Raw genomic sequence first — 21,607 nt, 5'->3', positions numbered from 1 at the left:
AAATTTTATGGCTTACATTTGCATAATGAAACCTCAAACAAAATCTAAAGTCAACAACAATCTCTTTCAAACATATGAAAGGTTACAATTTAAAAGAGAATATCCAGATTCCCAAATAACAAACTTATTGACCCCTGATCGTCAATTTTCAACGTCTAGTTGATAATTGAAGTGACGGTTCCTTTAAGATGTTCCATCACAAAAATAGTCTGGCTGATTTTCAGGCATGGCATCTACGAAAGCAGATACATTTTCGTATTCGTTGCTCAATCTGGATAAAAGCGGGTACTTATTCTGCTCCAAAATATATAAAATTGGAAGTAAATTACAAGGTCCAAACATTTAATATATGAAATTAAGTGTATGGTTTACAGAAATAGCTAAAAGGAAACAGAAAGCATTATATACCATGTCAACTTTGTATCTTTGTGATAATGTTATGATAGGATCTAAAAAAATATCAGCCTGCATAAGTTTAACGTGAACAAGACGTCAATTCAAGAGAATTAATGCTCAGTTATGATGCCGAAGTATAGGCGTATATCAAAAAGAAATAAACACTACCATAGAAATTTCATCTCCAGTTGCATACTTGCCAGCATGATCTTTTAGTAATATCTCCAGAGCTGCACCAGTTTACAAATTTTAGGCAACTCTTTTATGCCTAAAAACTGAGTCTACTATCAGCTTTTCCAAAGTTACAAACATCAACTACGGGGTGGTAGTTGAGTGGATAGGGGCTTGGCCTATCATAAGATTAAAGCTCCGGGAGGTCTCAAGTTCGAACAAGCAACATTAAACCCCTCGTGGCCACGGAGGTTAACCCGATATCACTCCGGCTGCTCGCAAAAGCGAGTAGTCGCATTAGTCGACTCGCAAAGCAACTCGGGTAAGTCCAAAAAAAAAATTACAAACATTAGGCAACTCTATACCTGACAAACGAGTCGAGATGGGTCAGGATAGATCAAAGATCAAATGGGTTTGGGTCGAAACGGGTCAGAATTAAAATGGGTAGAACAGGTTGGGCCGAGACCAGGGGTCGGGTGGGGTCAATACCAGGGTCGGTTGGGTCGTGCTAGTAAAATTGTTCTTATTTGTATTTTTTGTTGTATCTCTTCCGGAAACGCGCAATGAAAACGCGGGTCGAAAAACGGGCCTCGAAAACGCGCCTCGAAACGCGGGTCAACATTGCGTCCTGAAAATCGCGCCTCAAAAATCGCGCTTCGAGAACGCGTGGCCGAAAACGAGTGTTGAGATCGCACTTCGAGAAAACACGCGTCGAGAACCGCGCATCGGAAACGCGCCTCGAAAACGCAACTCTTATAAATCTAAAAATATTAGGCACGTGTTTCATCCTCCTAACTTTCTTCCTAAAAATTCTCCTAAGGAGCTCCTTAGCTAAAAAACATCAAATCATTCTTGACAAGAGTCCAATTATAAGGACATACGTTTATCAGCCTTTTCCATATGTTTACCTTCAAAGCCTTTTCCATAATGTTTATGAGCCCATGAAATCATTTCGTCATGACCAAGATTTCGTTCGATGAAACCCTTTAAGTCGAGGAATATGGATAACATATAAGAATTCACATTGAAGCAATATACATTAGTGGTTTTTAAATCAACAAAAATAAAATAATAATCTTACTCACCGTAATAGGCAACCTTACAAGAGGTTGTGTGCTTGAAGTAATAACATTTACCACCTGCACACCCGTGAGCCGTTCGGAAAAAAAACATTAAGTTTCAGTGTATCACAATTCACATCAATACTTGTCTTCATGTAAACACATAAGAATCATACTTTATAAAACTGGATCAAGCATTATAATCAGGTCTACCAATATAAGAAGCTAAAGCAAGATAAAGCAAATGATATTACCTGATAATTTAGTGCCTTTTTCTTAAGGTCTTGTGGTAACAAAGGACACTGAGGGTACTTCTCCTCAAGGTACTGTTTTTAGAACAAGAAAAAACACAGAATAAAGATATAGAAGGGAAAAGGGTCAATAAAACAACACCAGTATATAACTTGAACAAGTTAAAAATTAAACCTGTTCTTCATTGCATTGAAGTTACTAACCATTGCGATTGCAAAAGAATCAGCAAGTACTAAATCACCATCCTTAAGAGCAGGCACATAACCAATAGGATTGATCTTTAAATACTCTATACTTCAAAACACGAGAACATGTCACAAATACAGATATAGTTACCGACTGGGAAAAATGCATTTGGGGTAACGTACCAGGTGTGAATCCTCATTTTGAAAACCCCTCTTTTGATTTCTTCATTATAGATATATATTATTAATTATGGCTCTATCGAGTCAACAACAAGTGTTGATTTATTGGCGACTTCATTGTTGCTTAGAGCCTAAATTTAACTTCAGGCAGGTTTAAAACCTATGGAAATTTGATCCTACCATTTTCATGGCGTCTCACACTTTTTGTTTTATGTTTTTTAACCTACTTATTGGCCGGAGGTCCATTCGGAAGCAATCTCTCTATCCATAGAACATTGAGAGAGAGGACTTTCTCTACTCTTGGGGTGTTTCACTCTGGGTGGAGAAATGACTTCTCTTTATTCTAGGATAGGGAAAAAATTGTCTACATCTTACCTCCCCATACTCCACTTTTGTGAGATTGAGTTTTGTTGTTGTTGTATTAATTCATAAACAAATTAAGATGATATGGACATATTATATACATAATATAAATAAATAATCAAATGGACTAATGGTATTGGAAAGGTAAGGTGTATAACTCGCTAATTTCAATTTTTTTTTTCTTTTTTTTTTTTTTTTTGTGAATTGGCAGTACCATTTACCGATTAACCCTCAATAATGAAATCTTAATGAAAATCATCACAAAATATGCTAGTAATTGATGTCATGATATCCTCACTAGAGGTCTTAACCTAACTAGGACTACATTATGGGGTGCTAGCGTGATAACCCAATCAGACCACAAACATCCCGTGAGTAGCCTAAAGTGGAAAACCGTCCAAAATATAAAAGCCATCAGATAATGATCAAGTGGTTGTCATCTTGGTATCCTCACCAAGAGGTTTCACGTTCAAACCCATGGATGTAAAAGTTAGCCAACTAGTCCCCAGTTACTTACTATTTTAAGTTAAGTCCAACTAGGCCAAGTTAAGTCCAAAAAGGTGTATGTTTGGCAGGGACACCCTGACCATGTGTTTCCATTAGAAACCAACCAGACCCACCGCGAAAGAGTCGGATCCCGCTGCCACAAGACTACAATAGATGTAAATTCTTGCCGCGAGTGAGGATTGAACTTACGCCTATTTTAATTCCAAGCTTCCACATGGCGGGTCCCAGCTTCAAAGATACCGAGTACCACTGAGCTATTGCTACATTAGTCAATTAGGCTTAATTGACCCAAAGACGCCAGTCAATGTAAGTCAACAGGTCAAAATCAGTCGAAAGTCCAAATTTAGTCGGTCAAAGTCGTTCAAAATGGGGAGTTTACGACCGACAAGTCCTCCAATTGACCAGACTAGCCCCTACAAGGTCACGACCGACTAATCCCACATGAGCAACTTTTAGATCCTTGTTCAAACCTCACACATCTTAGCGTGGCTACGGAAACGGTCTAAAATGGTCACGAGATAACCCGGTTAGGCTAATAAATATACTCTCCCTCTCGAGTAAACTGAATACCAAAAACCTCCTCCATTGACCCGTTAAGAAATCTTAATAATAATATAATATCTGAGGTGAGGAAAGTTAAAGAGAGTTTCCCAAATTGAAGATTCATGCATAGTATCTTACTCCAAAATGCATTTTAGATACCACAATGATTTTATTAGGTCACTCATCTATCAGGCATATATAGATTATGCACTGCAATTTTAGGATTGTTACTCAAATGGGGAAACAATGTGTGCTGATAGATACCTACATTGGTACAAGTATATTTTGTGCACCGGTCTATAAACTACCAAGTACGGAGTACTATTTACCAGGACGGTACTGCTCGCTTCTGTAGAGATTAATGGATTTGTATTCATAATCAAGTCCTGTTCACATCCAACAAAATAAATGCTAAAATTATTATTAATTACAATTGCAAACCATTCGCAGTATTAATTATTAATAAAAAAATGGAAGAAAGGGAAGGTAGCGTGCCTTTTAAATTGAGAGCAATACGAACAGTATGAGCGGAGCTACTCATGAAAAAAGAATACAATTGCAAACCATTCGCAGTCTACACAAATATTAATCTAATCAAATTCAAATTCAAATTCAAATTTAGGAATTAAGTGTTAATAGTAGTAGTAGATTTAAATAAATTTAAAGAAAAAAACGCACCATATTAGTTTTAGTATAAGTAAATCAGTATATGGATCGAAGAGGAGCGTTAATGTCGAGTAACGGAATATGAATCTCACGATCTATCTACACAATCGCCCTCCTCTTCAATCTCTTTATTGTATTTATATTTGAATTTGAACATGAGAGGTCTGGTTGGTAGATCAACGACCTGTTTCTTATTCATTTCTACAAACTTTAGTATTTATTTATTCATTCACGATGTGAACCAACTGTCGTGTTCAGGTGTTCATATTCGGTGATATTCTCTCAGGGAAAAAAATATTCAAAATGTATAACCTTTTTCAACCTAAAGTCGTTTGGGTCTCTTATTTTTTATTTTAATTTTCAAAAAACAACCGAATTATTTAACGTTGAATGATTCAGCATTCAAACATTTTGAGCGTTTACTTCTGACTTCTTAATTATATCGAGAATATTTATTAAACTATTATATAATTTTTATTCATGTCAAAAGTAAATAAAGTAACTTTACATTATTCATATTATTTGTTCAAAATAATTATTATACAGCTTATTGTCATTCAGAAGTAACTTCATTCAGAACCTTTTAATCATTCACATTATTAACAATTCAACTCTAAATCATTCAGTTTAATCAAACATACACGCTTTCATCCAAACTTTCAAAACAACATAACCTTCTCGGCTAACATGGCAACTAAAATGCATACATAAACTGAAACTAGACTGGCCTATAAAAGTTATACAGACAAGAGACGTACATCACCTATGAAGAAAACGCAAGGAACATACAACAACTACAAATAATGCACAACTACCAAACAAACAAACCAACAACACTCCACAAAAGCACTAAACCAAAGCACAAGATCAACCAACAAGAGAAACAATAACAAACAAAACCAATCTAGAAACAATCAAGGGATAATAAGCTTGTCCACGACTAGAGACAGTTTTCTCTTTCTCATACCCGGTTTAAGAAGATTTAAATTGACTTTGTAACGACCTCGAATCGGGCCTAGCGATAGATGACCTTTTTACCCTCAGTTAATATTAATTTATTAATATTAGAGATTTTAATAATTATGTGTTTATAATTATTTGGTTGTTCAGTTATGTGCGTTTTGTGACAAGGGTCACATAACATATTTCGTTTTGTAATTTGGACCTCGTTAGGGCCGCCTAATGAGGTACATCGTGTTTTAAATAACTGGCAAATACTCGTGTGTTAGACGAAAGAGGTTTTCTCATAATGAAGAAACCCTTAATTGAATATATATGCTTAGCTCGTTCTTCCCTTACCACTTTTAGTAACTTAAAAACCTAAAACACCTACTGCTCCTAAAATTCTTGAAATCAAAAGAGCAAGATCAAAGCTTGTGATTCCGTTTATCAGATTCAAGTGTTTTCAAGGATCAAAATAAGGTAAACATCACTGAATTTGGTGAATTTAAAAGTGGGTTTGGGTTAAAATGGGTTTTGAAGAATTTTAGGTTTAATTCTTGATCCTAAGTGTTTGTTTTGATAAATTAGTAGTTGTAATAGATTATATATGTGTTATATGATATTATTGAGCCTTTGGATCGACCAAAACAAGCAGAAATCGAGTTTTGGGTGTTAAAAACTCAAAAACAGCGACATGATGGTGTTCTTCAGCTCCCGTACGAGTGACAGCTGAACCACGCTGTTGAGCACACGTTTGAAGGCTCAACCATGCGGTTGAGGGCTCAACCACACGGTTGAGCAGTTGCCAGCTTTTGGTAAAATTGAAAAGGTCGTAACTTGATAATGCTAAAAACGAACATATATTTCATAGCATTAACCCTCAAGAAAGACAAGCTTTTAGTTGCAATTGTTCTATTTACAAGTGATATTCGTTTAAATAATAAAAGGTGAAGACAAAAGACAGATTCGACGAATTGAAGACGCAAAAGACCAAAAAGCTCAAAAGTACAAAATACAATCAAAGTGGTTCCAATTATTGATGAGAAACGTCTCAAAATTACAAGAGTACAAGATACGAAACGCAAAGTACAAGATATTAAATTGTACGCAAGGACGTTCGAAAATCCGGAACCGGGACCAGAGTCAACTCTCAACGCTCGACGCAACGGACTAAAAATTACAAGTCAACTATGCACATGAATATAATATAATATTTAATTAATTCTTAAAATTAATATATATATTATATTATATATTATAAACGTCGGCAAACAAGAAAACAAACTCATGTGAGCTGATACCTACCTCCATGCGATCGCATGGCCTGTAGGCTTATTTTCCATGCGATCGCATGGCCCTGAAAAGTTGGCCACATGCCTATAAATTTCGCAGTTTTGGTTGATCATATACCATCTATCTATCTCTCACTCGCGCACACACACACACACACACACATACATACATACATACATATATATATATATATATATATATATATATATATATATATATATATATATATATATATATATATATATATATATATATTATATTTTAATTTTAATTTTAATTTTAATTTTAAATTCTAATAATAAGGGTATGTTAGCGAATGTTGTAAGGGTGTAAGTCGAAATTCCGTCCGTGTAACGCTACGCTATTTTTAATCACTGTAAGTTATGGTTAATGTTATTTTTAAATTAATGTCTCGTAGCTAAGTTATTATTATGCTTATTTAATGCCGAAGTAATCGTGATGTTGGGCTAAATATTAAAATTGGGTAATTGGGCTTTGGACCATAATTGGAGTTTGGACAAAAGAACGACACTTGTAGAAATTAGACTATGGGCTATTAATGGTTTTTATATTAACTAAATGATACGTCGTTGATTAAATATATAGACTTATAATTTGACGTATTTATATATAACCACATACGCTTGACTGGGTACGGTGGGCGGGATATCTATAAATACCAATAATTATTCATTTTACCGGACACGAAACTGGATTAATAGTTAATAGACTTGTTGAAACAGGGGTGGATTACATTCAAGGGTAATTGGTGTAATTGTTAACAAAGTAGTAAAACCTTGGTCTACACGCAGTCGATAACCTGGTGTATTCATTAAACAAAGTATTAAGACCTTGTTACAATTCTAATCCCCAATTAGTTGGAATATTTGACTTCGGGAATAAGAATAATTTGACGAAGACTTTCGCACTTTATGATTATGACTGATGGACTATTATGGACAAATCCGTATGGACATATCGAATAATCCAGGACAAAGGACAATTAACCCATGGTAATAAAACTAAAATCAACACGTCAAACATCATGATTACGGAAGTTTAAATAAGCATAATTTATATATTTCATATTTAATTGCACTTTTAATTATCGCACTTTTATTTATTGTCATTATATTTAATTGCACTTTTAATTATCGTACTCTTTAATTGTCGTACTTTTTATTTATCACATTTTTATTTATCGCAATTTCATTATCGTTATTTACTTTACACTTTAAATTAAGTTATATTTATTTTTAATATTTTACATTAGGTTTTAACTGCGACTAAAGTTTTAAAATCGACAAACCGGTCATTAAACGGTAAAAACCCCCTTTTATAATAATAATACTACTTATATATATTTTTGTATTTTTACAATTATAAGTAAAAAAAATATAGCGTTAAACTTGGCTAAGTCTCCCTGTGGAACGAACCGGACTTACTAAAAACTACACTACTGTACGATTAGGTACACTGTCTATAAGTGTTGTAGCAAGGTTTAAGTATATCCACTCTATAAATAAATAAATCACTTGTGTAAAATTGTATCGTATTTAATAGTATTTCCTTGTAAAAAATTAATAACTATTTCATATACCCCTCGCATAACATCAAGTATTTTTGGCGCCGCTGCCGGGGAAAAGCTTAAACTCCGGAAGCGAAACGCTATCTAAAAAAAAATTTTTTTTATTAAGTTCTTTGTATAAAATATATATGTTTTAAATATTAAAAATACAAAAATATAAAAAGAAAAACAAAATATATATATATTTTTAAGAGTTTGTTAAATTTAAATATAAAATTATAAAATATTTCTATTTCTAATTTTAGTTTGTAAAAATATAAGTTTTATTTAATTTATAAATACTTTTTATAAATATTAAAACAGAATTAAAACAAAAAATAAAAAATAAAAAAACACACTCGAGGCCCGGTACTGTAGCAGCCCATAACCTGGCCCGAAACCCTATCTCATGCGACCGCATGAGCCTGAAGGCAAAAATTCATGCGATCGCATGAACGTACCTGACACGCCAGGTTTGACCTAATTCAGCATTAATTACGGAGTATATTTTAATTATTATTATTATTATAACCCTAATTAGGTTTTGTTTATTTAATTAATTAAGTTTAGTTTTAGTATTTAATTTATATATTTAGTTTAATTAGTTTTAATAAATATATAAAATTAATACTTTTATAAAATAAATAATATAAAAATAATATTTTTATAAAAATTGTACTTTTTACAACTTTAAGATTATTTTTATATTTTGTAACTTTTAATTTGTTTTAGCGTAATATTTGTATTTTTCTCTCGTATTTAGTTTTAAGTCATAGTTTTTACCATAGTTATTTTTATTTCTAGATTTTTAGGCTTTGAAATCCCTTAAGTGCTTTTTCTTTAGACTAAGATTTAGGTGCTTTAGAATTTTGCGACGCCGTTTTATAAATTTTAGTACCTTTTTAAGTTATTGCCATTTGAGATATAGTATTTCTTTTAAGCTTTAATATTTTTAGACGCAACTTTTAATTCTTAGTTTTTAGTTTCTTTTTAAGTATCGACGCGCTACTTTCTTATTTTTATTTTTCGACGCCTATTATTTTTCTACTATTTATTTTTCGACGTTTTTCAACGCCCTCTTTTTCTTTCTTATTTTTCGCCGCTCTAGTTTTTAGGACTTAGATTTTTTTCTATTACTTCTCTAAAATTTCTTTAAATTTCAACGAAAAATTATTTTTAAGTGGTTAAATTGATAGACATCCAAATTTTCTGCTTCGTAGTAATAGTTGGATTTGTTAGTGGCTGAGTTGTGAGCTTCTGATATAAAGGGTTCTGGCTCCCTGCTGCATCTATTGGCTATTCGAAACGTGGGCAAAAGCAGAAAAGTCTATTATTTTGATAACTTAAATAATTTTTATCTTTTATAACTAATAGGATATTTAGTGAATGCACCGAGCTAAACATTCACCACCTTTTGTACGTTCACCACCTGTGACCAGATCAAGACATCTAGCAAATATTGTCGCCGTTGATTTTTCTTTAGAATCGTCATCCAGTCGACCAAGTACTCCAATTCAAATTTCTGATAATCCATTTTTTGAACCCGACCTCACAATTGAGAACCCGGAGGATATTCAGGGACAATTCAGAGATCCTGAACCACTAATCTTTCCTCCGCAACCACCAATCATTCAAACGGAGATTGTCGAGGAACCAACCATTAAATCAGAATCCTATAGTGATTCAGATTCAACAAATTCAATCATGGAGAATCTGGAACCTCTAAGTATGGAAGACCGAATGAGAGCTAAACGCACTGGCCAAGGTCACGCAATTACTCAACCTGACATTAATGCGCCAGATTATGAAATCAAAGGACAAATCCTACACATGGTAACTAATCAATGCCAATTTAGTGGTGCGCCGAAGGAAGATCCAAATGAACATATTCGTACATTTAATAGGATCTGTACACTATTTAAAATCCGAGAAGTGGAGGATGAACATATATATCTCATGTTATTTCCCTGGACTTTAAAGGGAGAAGCCAAAGATTGGTTGGAATCATTACCTGAAGGGGCGATTGATACATGAGATGTTTTAGTTAAAAATTTTCTTAAACAATTCTTTCTGGCATCTAAAGCCGTGAGACTTCAAGGAGAAATTGTTACGTTCACGCAAAAGCCAAATGAAACTCTATATGAGGCGTGGACAAGATTTGGAAAGTTATTAAGAGGATGTCCGCAACATGGTTTAGACACTTTTCAAATAGTACAAATATTCTACCAAGGATGCGACATCACTACACGAAAAGACATCGATATAGCAGCTGGTGGTTTCATTATGAAGAAAACCGCAACTGATGCTTACAAAATTATTGATAACACTGCTTCCCACTCACATGAGTGGCATCAAGAAAAAGATATCGTTAGATCATCTAAAGCAGCGAGAGCCGATTCTAGCCATGACTTAGATTCCATTTCCGCAAAGATAGATGCTGTTGAGAGACGAATGGAAAAGATGACTAAAGATATTCACTCAATACGAATTAGTTGTGAGCAGTGTGGAGGACCACATTTGACAAAAGATTGTCTCAGTATTGAACTAACAATGGAACAAAGAGAGAATGTTTCATACATAAACCAAAGGCCTGGAAATAATTATTAGAATAATTATCAACCGCCAAGACCAATCTACAATCAAAATCAGAATTATAACCGAAATGTTCCATACAACAACCAACAAGGTCCAAGCAATCAACAAGTATCCAATAATACTTACAATCAGCAAAGACCTATTTTTCGAAACAAACCACCACAAACCGATGATAAAAAGCCAAATTTAAAAGATATGATGTCGAAGCTAGTTGAATCTCAAACACAGTTTTTCACATCTCAGAAACAAACCAATGAACAAAATGCTCAAGCATTTAGAAATCAACAAGCTTCTATTCAAAATCTTGAACAAGAAGTAAGCAACCTAGCAAGGTTAATAGGTGAAAGAAAATCGGAAAGTCAACCTAGTGATGCAAATGCTAACCACCGGAATGAAACAGCTAAAGCCATTATCACAAGAAGTGGTATTACACTTAAACCACCTGAAATGCCTGTAATTTCTGATGAAGCTATTCCTACTCCACAAGAACCACAATCTGAACAAGATAAGGAAAAAGAACCGGTAGTTGAAAAGGTTAATGAAGATAACACAGTTAAGGCTAAACCTTATGTTAAACCATACCAACCACCATTTCCTTTCCCGAGTAAAATGAGAAAAGAGAAACTTGAAGCCGAGCAATCCAAATTCTTGGATATGTTTAAACAAATAAATGTCAATCTTCCTTTCATTGATGTGATTTCAGGAATGCCTAGATATGCTAAATTCTTGAAAGATCTAATCACTAATAGAAAGAAAATGGAAGAACTCTCGGCTGTTACTATGAATGCTAATTGTTCTACAGTGCTATTGAATAAGATACCAGAAAAATTATCTGATCCAGGAAGTTTCACAATTCCCTGTTTTCTGGGTAGTCTTAGTTCAATAGAAGCATTGGCAGACTTAGGTGCTAGTATAAATATAATGCCGTATTCACTATACGCTAAACTAGACCTTGGAGAATTGAAATCAACACGAATAAGCATACAACTAGCCGATCGATTAGTAAAATATCCTAGAGGGATAATGGAGAACATGCTAGTTAAAGTTGGTACTTTAGTATTTCCAGTAGATTTTGTTATTCTGGACATGGAAGAAGATTCTCGAGTTCCTCTCATATTAGGAAGACCATTCGTAAACACGGCCAAAGCAATAATAGACGTGTTCGATAAGAAACTGACCCTAAGTATAGAGGACGAGAGTGTCACCTTTTTAGTTGATAGAGCCATGCAACAACCTCAATCTGCAGATGATACATGTTATTATATTCAAACTATAGATTCACATGCAGAATTGTTAGAAGAATTTCCAGAATTACAAGGAACAGGAGAATGTTCTTTAGGAGAAGGAACTGAACCAATTGATGAAACTGAAATGTTAGCTACACTTATGGCTAATGGATATGAACCAATAACAGAAGAAATTCAAATGCTAAAAGAAGAAGACAGATATCGATACAAATCATCGATAGAAGAACCACCGACATTAGAGTTAAAGCCACTTCCAAACCATTTGGAATATGCTTATTTACATGGTGAAACTGAATTACCTGTAATAATATCGTCTTCTCTTACTGAAACTGAAAAATCTCAACTCATTTCTGTGCTAAAAGCTCATAAACCAGCTATTGCATGGAAAACTCATGATATTAAAGGAATAAGTCCTTCGTATTGCACACATAAAATCCTTATAAAAGAAGGTCATAAAATGTATGTGCAACGCCAACGAAGACTAAATCCTAATATGCAAGATGTTGTTAAGAAAGAAATTATTAAACTGCTAGATGCAGGTTTAATTTATCCAATTTCTGATAGTCCATGGGTAAGCCCAGTTCAATGCGTATCTAAGAAGGGTGGCATGACTGTCATCACAAATGAGAAAAATGAGCTTATTCCTACTAGGACTGTAACAGGATGGCGTGTTTGTATTGATTATAGAAAATTAAATGATGCCACCAGAAAAGATCACTTTCCCTTACCTTTTATTGATCAAATGTTGGAAAGATTAGCTGGAAATAGTTACTATTGTTTTCTTGACAGTTTCTCCGGATACTTTCAAATTCCAATAGCACCCGAGGACCAAGAGAAAACCACATTCACGTGCCCTTATGGTACTTTTGCTTATAAACTCATGCCATTTGGACTTTGCAACGCCCCTGCAATCTTTTAAAGGTGTATGATGGCGATTTTTCACGACATGATAGAAGAATGCATGAAAGTTTTCATGGATGACTTTTCAGTCTTCGGTGATACATTTGAATCATGTCTAGTTAATCTTGAACGAATGCTTATTAGATGCGAACAATCAAATCTAGTACTTAATTGGGAGAAATGCCATTTCATGGTTAAAGAAGGCATCGTTCTTGGTCATAAAATTTCAAAGGACGGAATTGAAGTGGATAGAGGTAAAGTAGATGTAATTGCTAAACTTTCACATCCCACCAATGTTAGAGGAGTTAGGAGTTTTATAGGGCATGCCGGTTTTTACCGACGTTTCATAAAAGATTTTTCTAAAATTGCCACTCCTATGAATAAACTCCTAGAAAAGGATGCTCCATTTATCTTTTCAGATGAATGCATCAAATCTTTTAATATTCTTAAAGAAAAACTCACTAATGCGCCGATCATGATAACTCCAAATTGGAATCTACCGTTTGAACTAATGTGCGATGCAAGTGATTTTGCAATGGGAGCCGTTTTAGGACAAAGGATTGAAAAACGATTTCAACCTATTTATTATGCTAGTAAGACGTTACAAGGAGCACAAACAAATTACACAACTACTGAAAAAGAACTCCTTGCTATTGTCTTTGCTTTTGACAAATTTCGATCATATCTCGTTCTAGCTAAAACGGTGGTCTATACCTATCATTCTGCTCTTAGATACCTATTTTCGAAACAAGATGCTAAACCAAGATTAATCCGTTGGATCTTACTCTTACAAGAGTTCGATATTGAAATCCGAGACAAAAAGGGAGCAGAAAATCTCGCCGCTGATCATCTTTCTCGTCTTGAAAATCCTGAATTAGAAGTTCTGAATGAATCGGCCATACAAGACAACTTTCCTGATGAATATCTATTGAAGATAGATTATAATGAAATTCCATGGTTTGCAGACTATGCAAACTACTTAGTATGTGGATTCCTTGAAAAAGGATTATCGTACCAAAAACGAAAGAAATTCTTCAGTGATATAAAACACTATTTCTGGGAAGATTCACATTTGTTTAAAAGTTGTCCTGATGGAATAATACGCCGATGTGTATTCGGAGATGAAGCTAGTCAAATCTTAAACCATTGTTACACAGGACCAACAGGAGGGCTTTATGGGCCTCAACTTACAGCAAGAAAAGTTTACGATGCTGGATTCTATTGGCCTACAATTTTCAAAGACGCACACCTTCTTTGCGAATCCTGTGATGCTTGTCAAAGGGCCAGAAAAATAAGTCAACGTGATGAAATGCCACAAAATGTCATTCAAGTATGTGAAGTATTTGACGTTTGGGGTTTTGACTTTATGGGTCCATTTCTAAAATCTCATAATAATCTATACATTCTCGTTGCCATTGATTATGTATCTAAATGGGCGGAAGCACAAGCTCTCCCAAATAACGATGCATGAGTTGTAGTCAACTTTTTAAAATGTCTTTTTGCAAGGTTCGAAACATCGAAAGCTTTAATAAGTGATCGGGGTTGATGTTATGCGAGGTGTATACGAAATAGCTTTATTTTTACTAGGAAAAACTATTAAATACGATACAATTTTACACAAGATATTTATTTATTTATAGAATGGATATACTTAAACCTTGCTACAACACTTATAGGCAGTGTACCTAATCGTACAGTAGTGTAGTTTTTAGTAAGTCCGGTTCGTTCCACAGGGAATCTTTTTTAAACAAAGTTCAACGCTATATTAATTAACTTTTATAAAAATACAAACATATATATAAGTAATATTATTATTATAAAGGGGGGTTTTTACCGTTTAATGACCGGTTTGTCGATTTTAAAACTTTAGTCGCAGTTAAAACCAAATGTAAAATATTAAATAAATAAAAGACTTAATTTAAAGCGTAAAATAAATAACGATAATGAAATTTCGAATAATAAAAGTGCGATAAAATAAACTTGCGATAATTAAAAAGGACGATAATTAAAAGTGCGATTAAATACAATAACAATAAAAATGCGATAATTAGAAGTGCAATTAAATATAAAATAAAGGAAATTAAATATGAAATAAAAGAATTATGCTTATTTAAACTTCCGTAATCATGATGTTTGACGTGTTGATTTTTGTTTTATGCCCATGGGTTAATTGTCCTTTGTCCTGGATTATTTAATATGTCCGTCTGGTTTTTGTCCATAACAGTCCATCAGTCATAAATATAAAGTGCGAGTGTCCTCGTCAAATTATTCTTATACCCGAAGTTAAATATTCCAACTAATTGGGGATTCGAATTGTAACAAGGTTTTAATACTTTGTTTAATGAATACACCAGGTTATCGACTGCGTATAAACCAAGGTTTTACTACTTTGTTAACAATTACACCAATTACCCTTGAATGTAATTTCACCCCTGTTTTAATAATTCCATAGACTATTAATCCATTCCCGTGTCCGGTTAAATGAACGATTATTCGTACATATAAATACCCCGCCCATCGTGTCCGATCGAGTGTATATGGTAATTTATAGGGACGCCCAATTGTAAATCTTTATATTAACATTAACAAACTTTCATTTAGTTAAACAAATATAAAGCCCATTAATAGCCCATAGTCTAATTTCCACAAGTGTCGTTCTTTTATCCAAACCCCAATTATGGTACAAAGCCCAATTACCCAATTTTAGTAATTAGCCCAACATCATGATTACTTCGTTTTAAATAGAACCACCAGCTGCTATATCTATGTCTTTCCTTGTAGTGATGTCGCATCCTTGGTAGAATATTTGTACTATTTGACAGGTGTCTAAACCATGTTGCGGACATCCTCTTAATAACTTTCCATATCTTGTCCATGCCTCATATAGAGTTTCATTTGGTTTCTGTGTGAACGTAACAATTTCTGCTTGAAGTCTTACGGCTTTAGATGCAGGAAAGAATTGTTTAAGAAATTTGTCAACTAAAACATCCCATGTATCAATCGCCCCTTCAGGTAACGATTCCAACCAATCTTTGGCTTCTCCCTTTAAAGTCCAGGGAAATAACATGAGATATATCTGTTCATCCTCCACTTCTCGTATTTTAAATAGTGTGCAGATCCTATTAAAGGTACGTAGATGTTCATTTGGATCTTCCTTCGGCGCACCACTAAATTGGCATTGATTAGTCACCATGTGTAGAATTTGTCCTTTGATTTCATAATCTGGCGCATTAATGTCTGGATGAGTAATTGCGTGACCTTGGCCAGTGCGTTTAGCTCTCATTCGGTCTTCCATACTTAAAGGTTCCAGATTCTCCATAATTGAATTTGTTGAATCGGTATCACTAGATGATTCTGATTTAATGGTTCGTTCCTCAACAATCTCTGTTTGAATAATTGGTGGTTCCGGAGGAAAGTTTAGTGGTTCAGGATCTACGAACCGTTCCTGAATATTCTCCGGATTCTCAATTGTGAGGTTGGGTTCAAAAAATGGATTATCGGAAATTTGAACTGAAGTACTTGGTCGACTGGATGACGATTCTAAAGAAAAATCAACGGCGGTTATATTTGCTAAATGTCTTGATCGAGTTACAGGTGGTGAACGTACAAAAGGTGATGAACGTCTTGCTCGGTGCATTCACTGAATATCCTATTAGTTTTAAAAAGGAAAGAAAAATTATAATAAGTTATCCAATTAATAGACTTTTCTGATTTTGCCCACGTTTCGAATAGCCAAAAGATGCGGCAGAGGGGCAGGATTCGTTTGGTCTCAATATAATTGAGGACTGTTTGGCTCCAATAACCCGGTCCACGTACAAATCCAACTATTACTACGAACCAGAAAATTTTGATGTCTATTAATTTAACCACTTAAAATAAATTTTCGTAATTTTAAGAAATTTAGATAAGAAGTAGAATAAAAATCTATGTCCTAAAACTAGAATAGCGAGAAATAAGAAAGAAAAAGAGTTCGTCGAAAAAGAAAAATCGAAAAAGAAAAATGGTTGAAAAATAAAAGGTGACGGAAAAATAAAAGAAACTTATAAAACTTAAAAATACTTGACTAACCTAACCTTATTACTACAACTAACTTAAAATTATAATCGCAAATTGAAATTACTAATTGGAATGATAATTGATACATAGTAAAAGGTGTCTAAAAATATTAAAGCTTACAGGAAAAACTAAATCCCAAATGGAAATAACTTAAAAAGAAACTAAAACTTAAAAAGGTGTCGCAAAATTCTACAGCACCTAAATCTTAGTCTAAAGAAAAAGCACTTAAGGAATTCTACGGCAAAGCCTAAAAATCTAGGAGTAAAAATAACTATAGCAAAAACTAAGTTTAAAATTAAATATGAGCTAAAAATACAAATATTACGCTAAAACGATTAAAAAGGGACAAAATATAAAAATATACAAAAAGTTGTAAAAAGTACAATTTTTATAAAAATATTATTTTTATATTATTTATTTAATAAAACTAATAATTTTACAATTTAATAAAACTAATTTAAACAAAATATAAATTAAATAAAACTTAAATTAAAAATAAACTTAATTATAATAATAATAATAATTAGGGTTAATAATAATAATAATTAATAATAATCCGTAATAAATGCAGGATTAGGGTTTTGTCGCCTGTCAGAAAGTCTCCGCGAGTCGCGGTATTTATTGCATCAAACCCCGCGAGTCGCGGGGTTCAGAATTTCAGATCTGGAGCAGTTTGAAATTTTACGCGTTTTTCTTTATTTTTTTTTATTTTCTGTTTTTTGTTTTTAAATAAATAAAAGATTTTTTAAATAAAACTTATATTTTTATAAACTAAAATAAAAATAAAGAAACTTATAAAACTTAAATATTTAACAAAATCTTAAAAATACTTATATTTTTGTTTTTCTTTTTATATTTTTGAATAATTAAAACGTATTTTTACAAAAACGAATTTTAATAAAAGTTAACTAAAAATCTTTTTTTTCTTCTTAATATTAGCATTGCGCTTCCGGCGTTTAAGAGTGTTCCCCGGCAGCGGCGCCAAAAATACTTGATGTCGTAGGGGGTTGTATACGAAATAGCTTTATTTTTACTAGGAAAAACTATTAAATACGATACAATTTTACACAAGATATTTATTTATTTATAGAATGGATATACTTAAACCTTGCTACAATACTTATAGGCAGTGTACCTAATCGTACAGTAGTGTAGTTTTTAGTAAGTCCGGTTCGTTCTACAGGGAATCTTTTTTAAACAAAGCTCAACGCTATATTAATTTACTTTTATAAAAATACAAACATATATATAAGTAATATTATTATTATAAAGGGGGGTTTTTACCGTTTAATGACCGGTTTGTCGATTTTAAAACTTTAGTCGCAGTTAAAACCAAATGTAAAATATTAAATAAATAAAAGACTTAATTTAAAGCGTAAAATAAATAACGATAATGAAATTTCGAATAATAAAAGTGCGATAAAATAAACTTGCGATAATTAAAAAGGACGATAATTAAAAGTGCGATTAAATACAATAACAATAAAAATGCGATAATTAGAAGTGCAATTAAATATAAAATAAAGGAAATTAAATATGAAATAAAAGAATTATGCTTATTTAAACTTCCGTAATCATGATGTTTGACGTGTTGATTTTTGTTTTATATCCATGGGTTAATTGTCCTTTGTCCTGGATTATTTAATATGTCCGTCTGGTTTTTGTCCATAACAGTCCATCAGTCATAAATATAAAGTGCGAGTGTCCTCGTCAAATTATTCTTATACCCGAAGTTAAATATTCCAACTAATTGGGGATTCGAATTGTAACAAGGTTTTAATACTTTGTTTAATGAATACACCAGGTTATCGACTGCGTATAAACCAAGATTTTACTACTTTGTTAACAATTACACCAATTACCCTTGAATGTAATTTCATCCCTGTTTTAATAATTCCATAGACTATTAATCCATTCCCGTGTCCGGTTAAATGAACGATTATTCGTACATATAAATACCCCGCCCATCGTGTCCGATCGAGTGTATATGGTAATTTATAGGGACGCCCAATTGTAAATCTTTATATTAACATTAACAAACTTTCATTTAGTTAAACAAATATAAAGCCCATTAATAGCCCATAGTCTAATTTCCACAAGTGTCGTTCTTTTGTCCAAACCCCAATTATGGTACAAAGCCCAATTACCCAATTTTAGTAATTAGCCCAACATCATGATTACTTCGTTTTAAATAAGCATAATAATAACTTAGCTACGAGACATTAATGTAAAAAGGTTGAACATAACTTACAATGATTAAAAATAGCGTAGCGTTACACGGACAGAATTTCGACTTACACCCTTACAACATTTGCTAACATACCCTTATTATTAGAATTATAATTAAAATTAAAATTAAAATATAAATTATAAATATAAATATAAATTTTACGTATGAATGAGGAAGAAAAAGATTGATATTTGCGATCAGAATTCGGTTGGCTTTATAGGGATTTTTTCATTTTGGGGCTCCGCGACTCGCGGTGAAATCCTCTTCAAACTCCGCGAGTCGCGGAGAATGAATTTACAGCTCAGTCCCTTGGAGTCTTTCTCTGCCGACGGTTTTTATTTATAAATATAATATATATATAATTAATATAATTAATTATATATTATATTATATTTATATACATAGTTAACTTGTAATTTTTAGTCCATTGCGTCGAGCGTTAAGAGTTGACTCTGGTCCCGGTTCCGGATTTTCGAACGTCCTTGCGTACAATTTAATATCTTGTACTTTGCGTTTTGAATCTTGTACTCTTGTAATTTCGAGACGTTTCTTATCAATAATTGGAACCTTTTTGATTGTCTTTTGTACTTTTGAGCTTTTTGGTCGTTTGCGTCTTCAATTCGTCGAATCTGTCTTTTGTCTTCACCTTTTATTATTTAAACGAATATTACTTGTAAATAGAACAATTGCAACTAAAAGCTTGTCTTTCTTGAGAAATAATGCTATGAAATATATGTTCGTTTTTAGCATTATCAAATATTCCCACACTTGAGCGTTGCTTGTCCTCAAGCAATATCGTCTTGAAATACTAGAATCACTTCTTTATTCTTCACACTTTGTACATCAGTGATTTCTATACGACGGTATAAACAATGGTAGTAACGATATGGTTTACAGTCCCACACGACTATAAAAATTTAGATCCATTAAGGAAATTGGATCTTTATGAAAACATTTGATCTTTTGAAAATTAAATCTAGTTTTTACCCTAGATAAGTTTTCCGGAATAACCCTTTACCGGTGTTTGCAAAATATTTTTGTGGGTTTGGTTGGTTTCAGATTTGAAAATTTTAGCTCAAAACTTGCGGTTTTGTGTCACCCACTTGCTAACCTTGTATTTGGAAAGCAACACGTCCAGTTCACTTGTCCCGTATATTACCTTTCGGTAAACTACCGTCCGGTTGTAAAGGAAAGCGTTGAACAAGCAACTGTTAAGGCAATGTCCCCTGACATGCTTTTAATTATGGTCTATAACGTGTCGGACGCAATTACTATCCTTTGTAGGAGCAATAGTAAAGCTCACCCTTATGATTTTTCGGTATGGCACAAGGTCCTGTCTTTGACCACTATGCAACCACCGTTCTTACGGTTGACACCCGATTTGGTTCAGGTGACCTAATGAATTCCAGGTAAATTCCTAGGATTTTACGTTCAATGGTAATGAACGCATTGAAAATAGGGTTTTCAGAAAACAAATCGGTTTGTAATTTTGATCAAAATATTTTCTCGTTCAAGCTCGAGTTTAGATATCATCGAATTCCATGAGTTTGTAATTCTCAATCTTTAAAGTCAATCTCAAGGATTGAGTAATATCAGTCTTAAAAGATGATTTTTAATCTTTAAAAGGAGATTATCCTTTCTGGGGATCTGATTCATTAGTCTTGTCCAGCTAATTTGCATGGTGCCCCCCCATTGTACGAGATAAATCCTTCTCATGGTTAGGATAAATCTGACCACTTGGCGACCCTGTTTTATGCTGAGGTCCGTGGATTTTCAGCCGATTTTAGTGATGACTTTTCTAGATTTTTCGTCAACCTACAGTTGGTCTGGACGACAACTTCTTGACCTAAATCAAGAAGCGCGTGTCTTTTTCGGAAGACTTTACTTCCTTTTAATGATGGAATTGATTCATCGTGTAGATCCATCTCTTCTTTTCTTTCATCGGGTAAAACAGTTTAGTTTAGTCCAAAGCAAAAGTATTTTCAGTTATTTGTTACAGATATATGTGACATATGTTTAAGATAACTTGGTAAATTTTCCCACACTTGGCTTTTATTTTTCTTTTTATCGTCCTCTATTCCATTTTAAATGAATTTTAACATTTTGGTTTGTTTCTCAATTTATGTCCTTTCCGAGGTAACAATAATTTCGGTGTTAAAACCTAGTTTTATCGTTCATAAATATATATAAACATGAATTTGAGTTCATTTAATTGAAAATTTTTAAAAATTTTACTAGAATTGGGTAGTTAGTATATAAGACTAGGGCTGTTCTTTTTTATCAGAGAGCACTAGATTCTAATACAACTACTGCTTTACTAGTATTTTTAATGGTAACCAAGTGTATAAAGTAAAAAATTTTAAAATCCGAAAGAATTTAACCCCTTCCCACACTTAAGATCTTGCAATGCCCTCATTTGCAAGAAATCAGTAACAATTTAAATTATTGAGGGT

At 33.1% G+C, this 21,607-nt stretch overlaps 1 protein-coding gene across 2 annotated transcripts in view; it reads right to left on the bottom strand.

Annotated features, from left to right (window-relative positions):
- LOC139851632 (glutathione S-transferase 2-like) overlaps window positions 1–4,582 on the bottom strand; it is a 54,290-nt gene extending 49,708 nt beyond the window's left edge. The window contains exons 1-10 of one of the 2 annotated variants that reach the window (XM_071840724.1): window positions 4,337–4,582; window positions 4,154–4,232; window positions 3,988–4,044; window positions 2,084–2,169; window positions 1,883–1,954; window positions 1,653–1,706; window positions 1,449–1,551; window positions 565–626; window positions 409–465; window positions 17–294 (exon numbers count right to left, since the gene is read on the bottom strand). In XM_071840724.1, coding sequence (XP_071696825.1) covers window positions 184–294; window positions 409–465; window positions 565–626; window positions 1,449–1,551; window positions 1,653–1,706; window positions 1,883–1,954; window positions 2,084–2,169; window positions 3,988–4,044; window positions 4,154–4,232; window positions 4,337–4,339 — 684 coding nt within the window. In that variant the 5' untranslated portion in view covers window positions 4,340–4,582 and the 3' untranslated portion in view covers window positions 17–183. The remainder of the gene's footprint in view (window positions 1–16; window positions 295–408; window positions 466–564; window positions 627–1,448; window positions 1,552–1,652; window positions 1,707–1,882; window positions 1,955–2,083; window positions 2,170–3,987; window positions 4,045–4,153; window positions 4,233–4,336) is intronic. The other variant, XM_071840725.1, reaches the window with a different exon arrangement.
- Window positions 4,583–21,607: the final 17,025 nt, after the last annotated feature.

Source organism: Rutidosis leptorrhynchoides, chromosome 6 (genome assembly GCF_046630445.1).
Source record: "Rutidosis leptorrhynchoides isolate AG116_Rl617_1_P2 chromosome 6, CSIRO_AGI_Rlap_v1, whole genome shotgun sequence".
In the NCBI taxonomy this organism is placed as follows: domain Eukaryota; kingdom Viridiplantae; phylum Streptophyta; class Magnoliopsida; order Asterales; family Asteraceae; genus Rutidosis; species Rutidosis leptorrhynchoides.
Note: the sequence above shows the minus strand (reverse complement) of the source record. Positions and strands in the feature narration are given on the sequence as shown.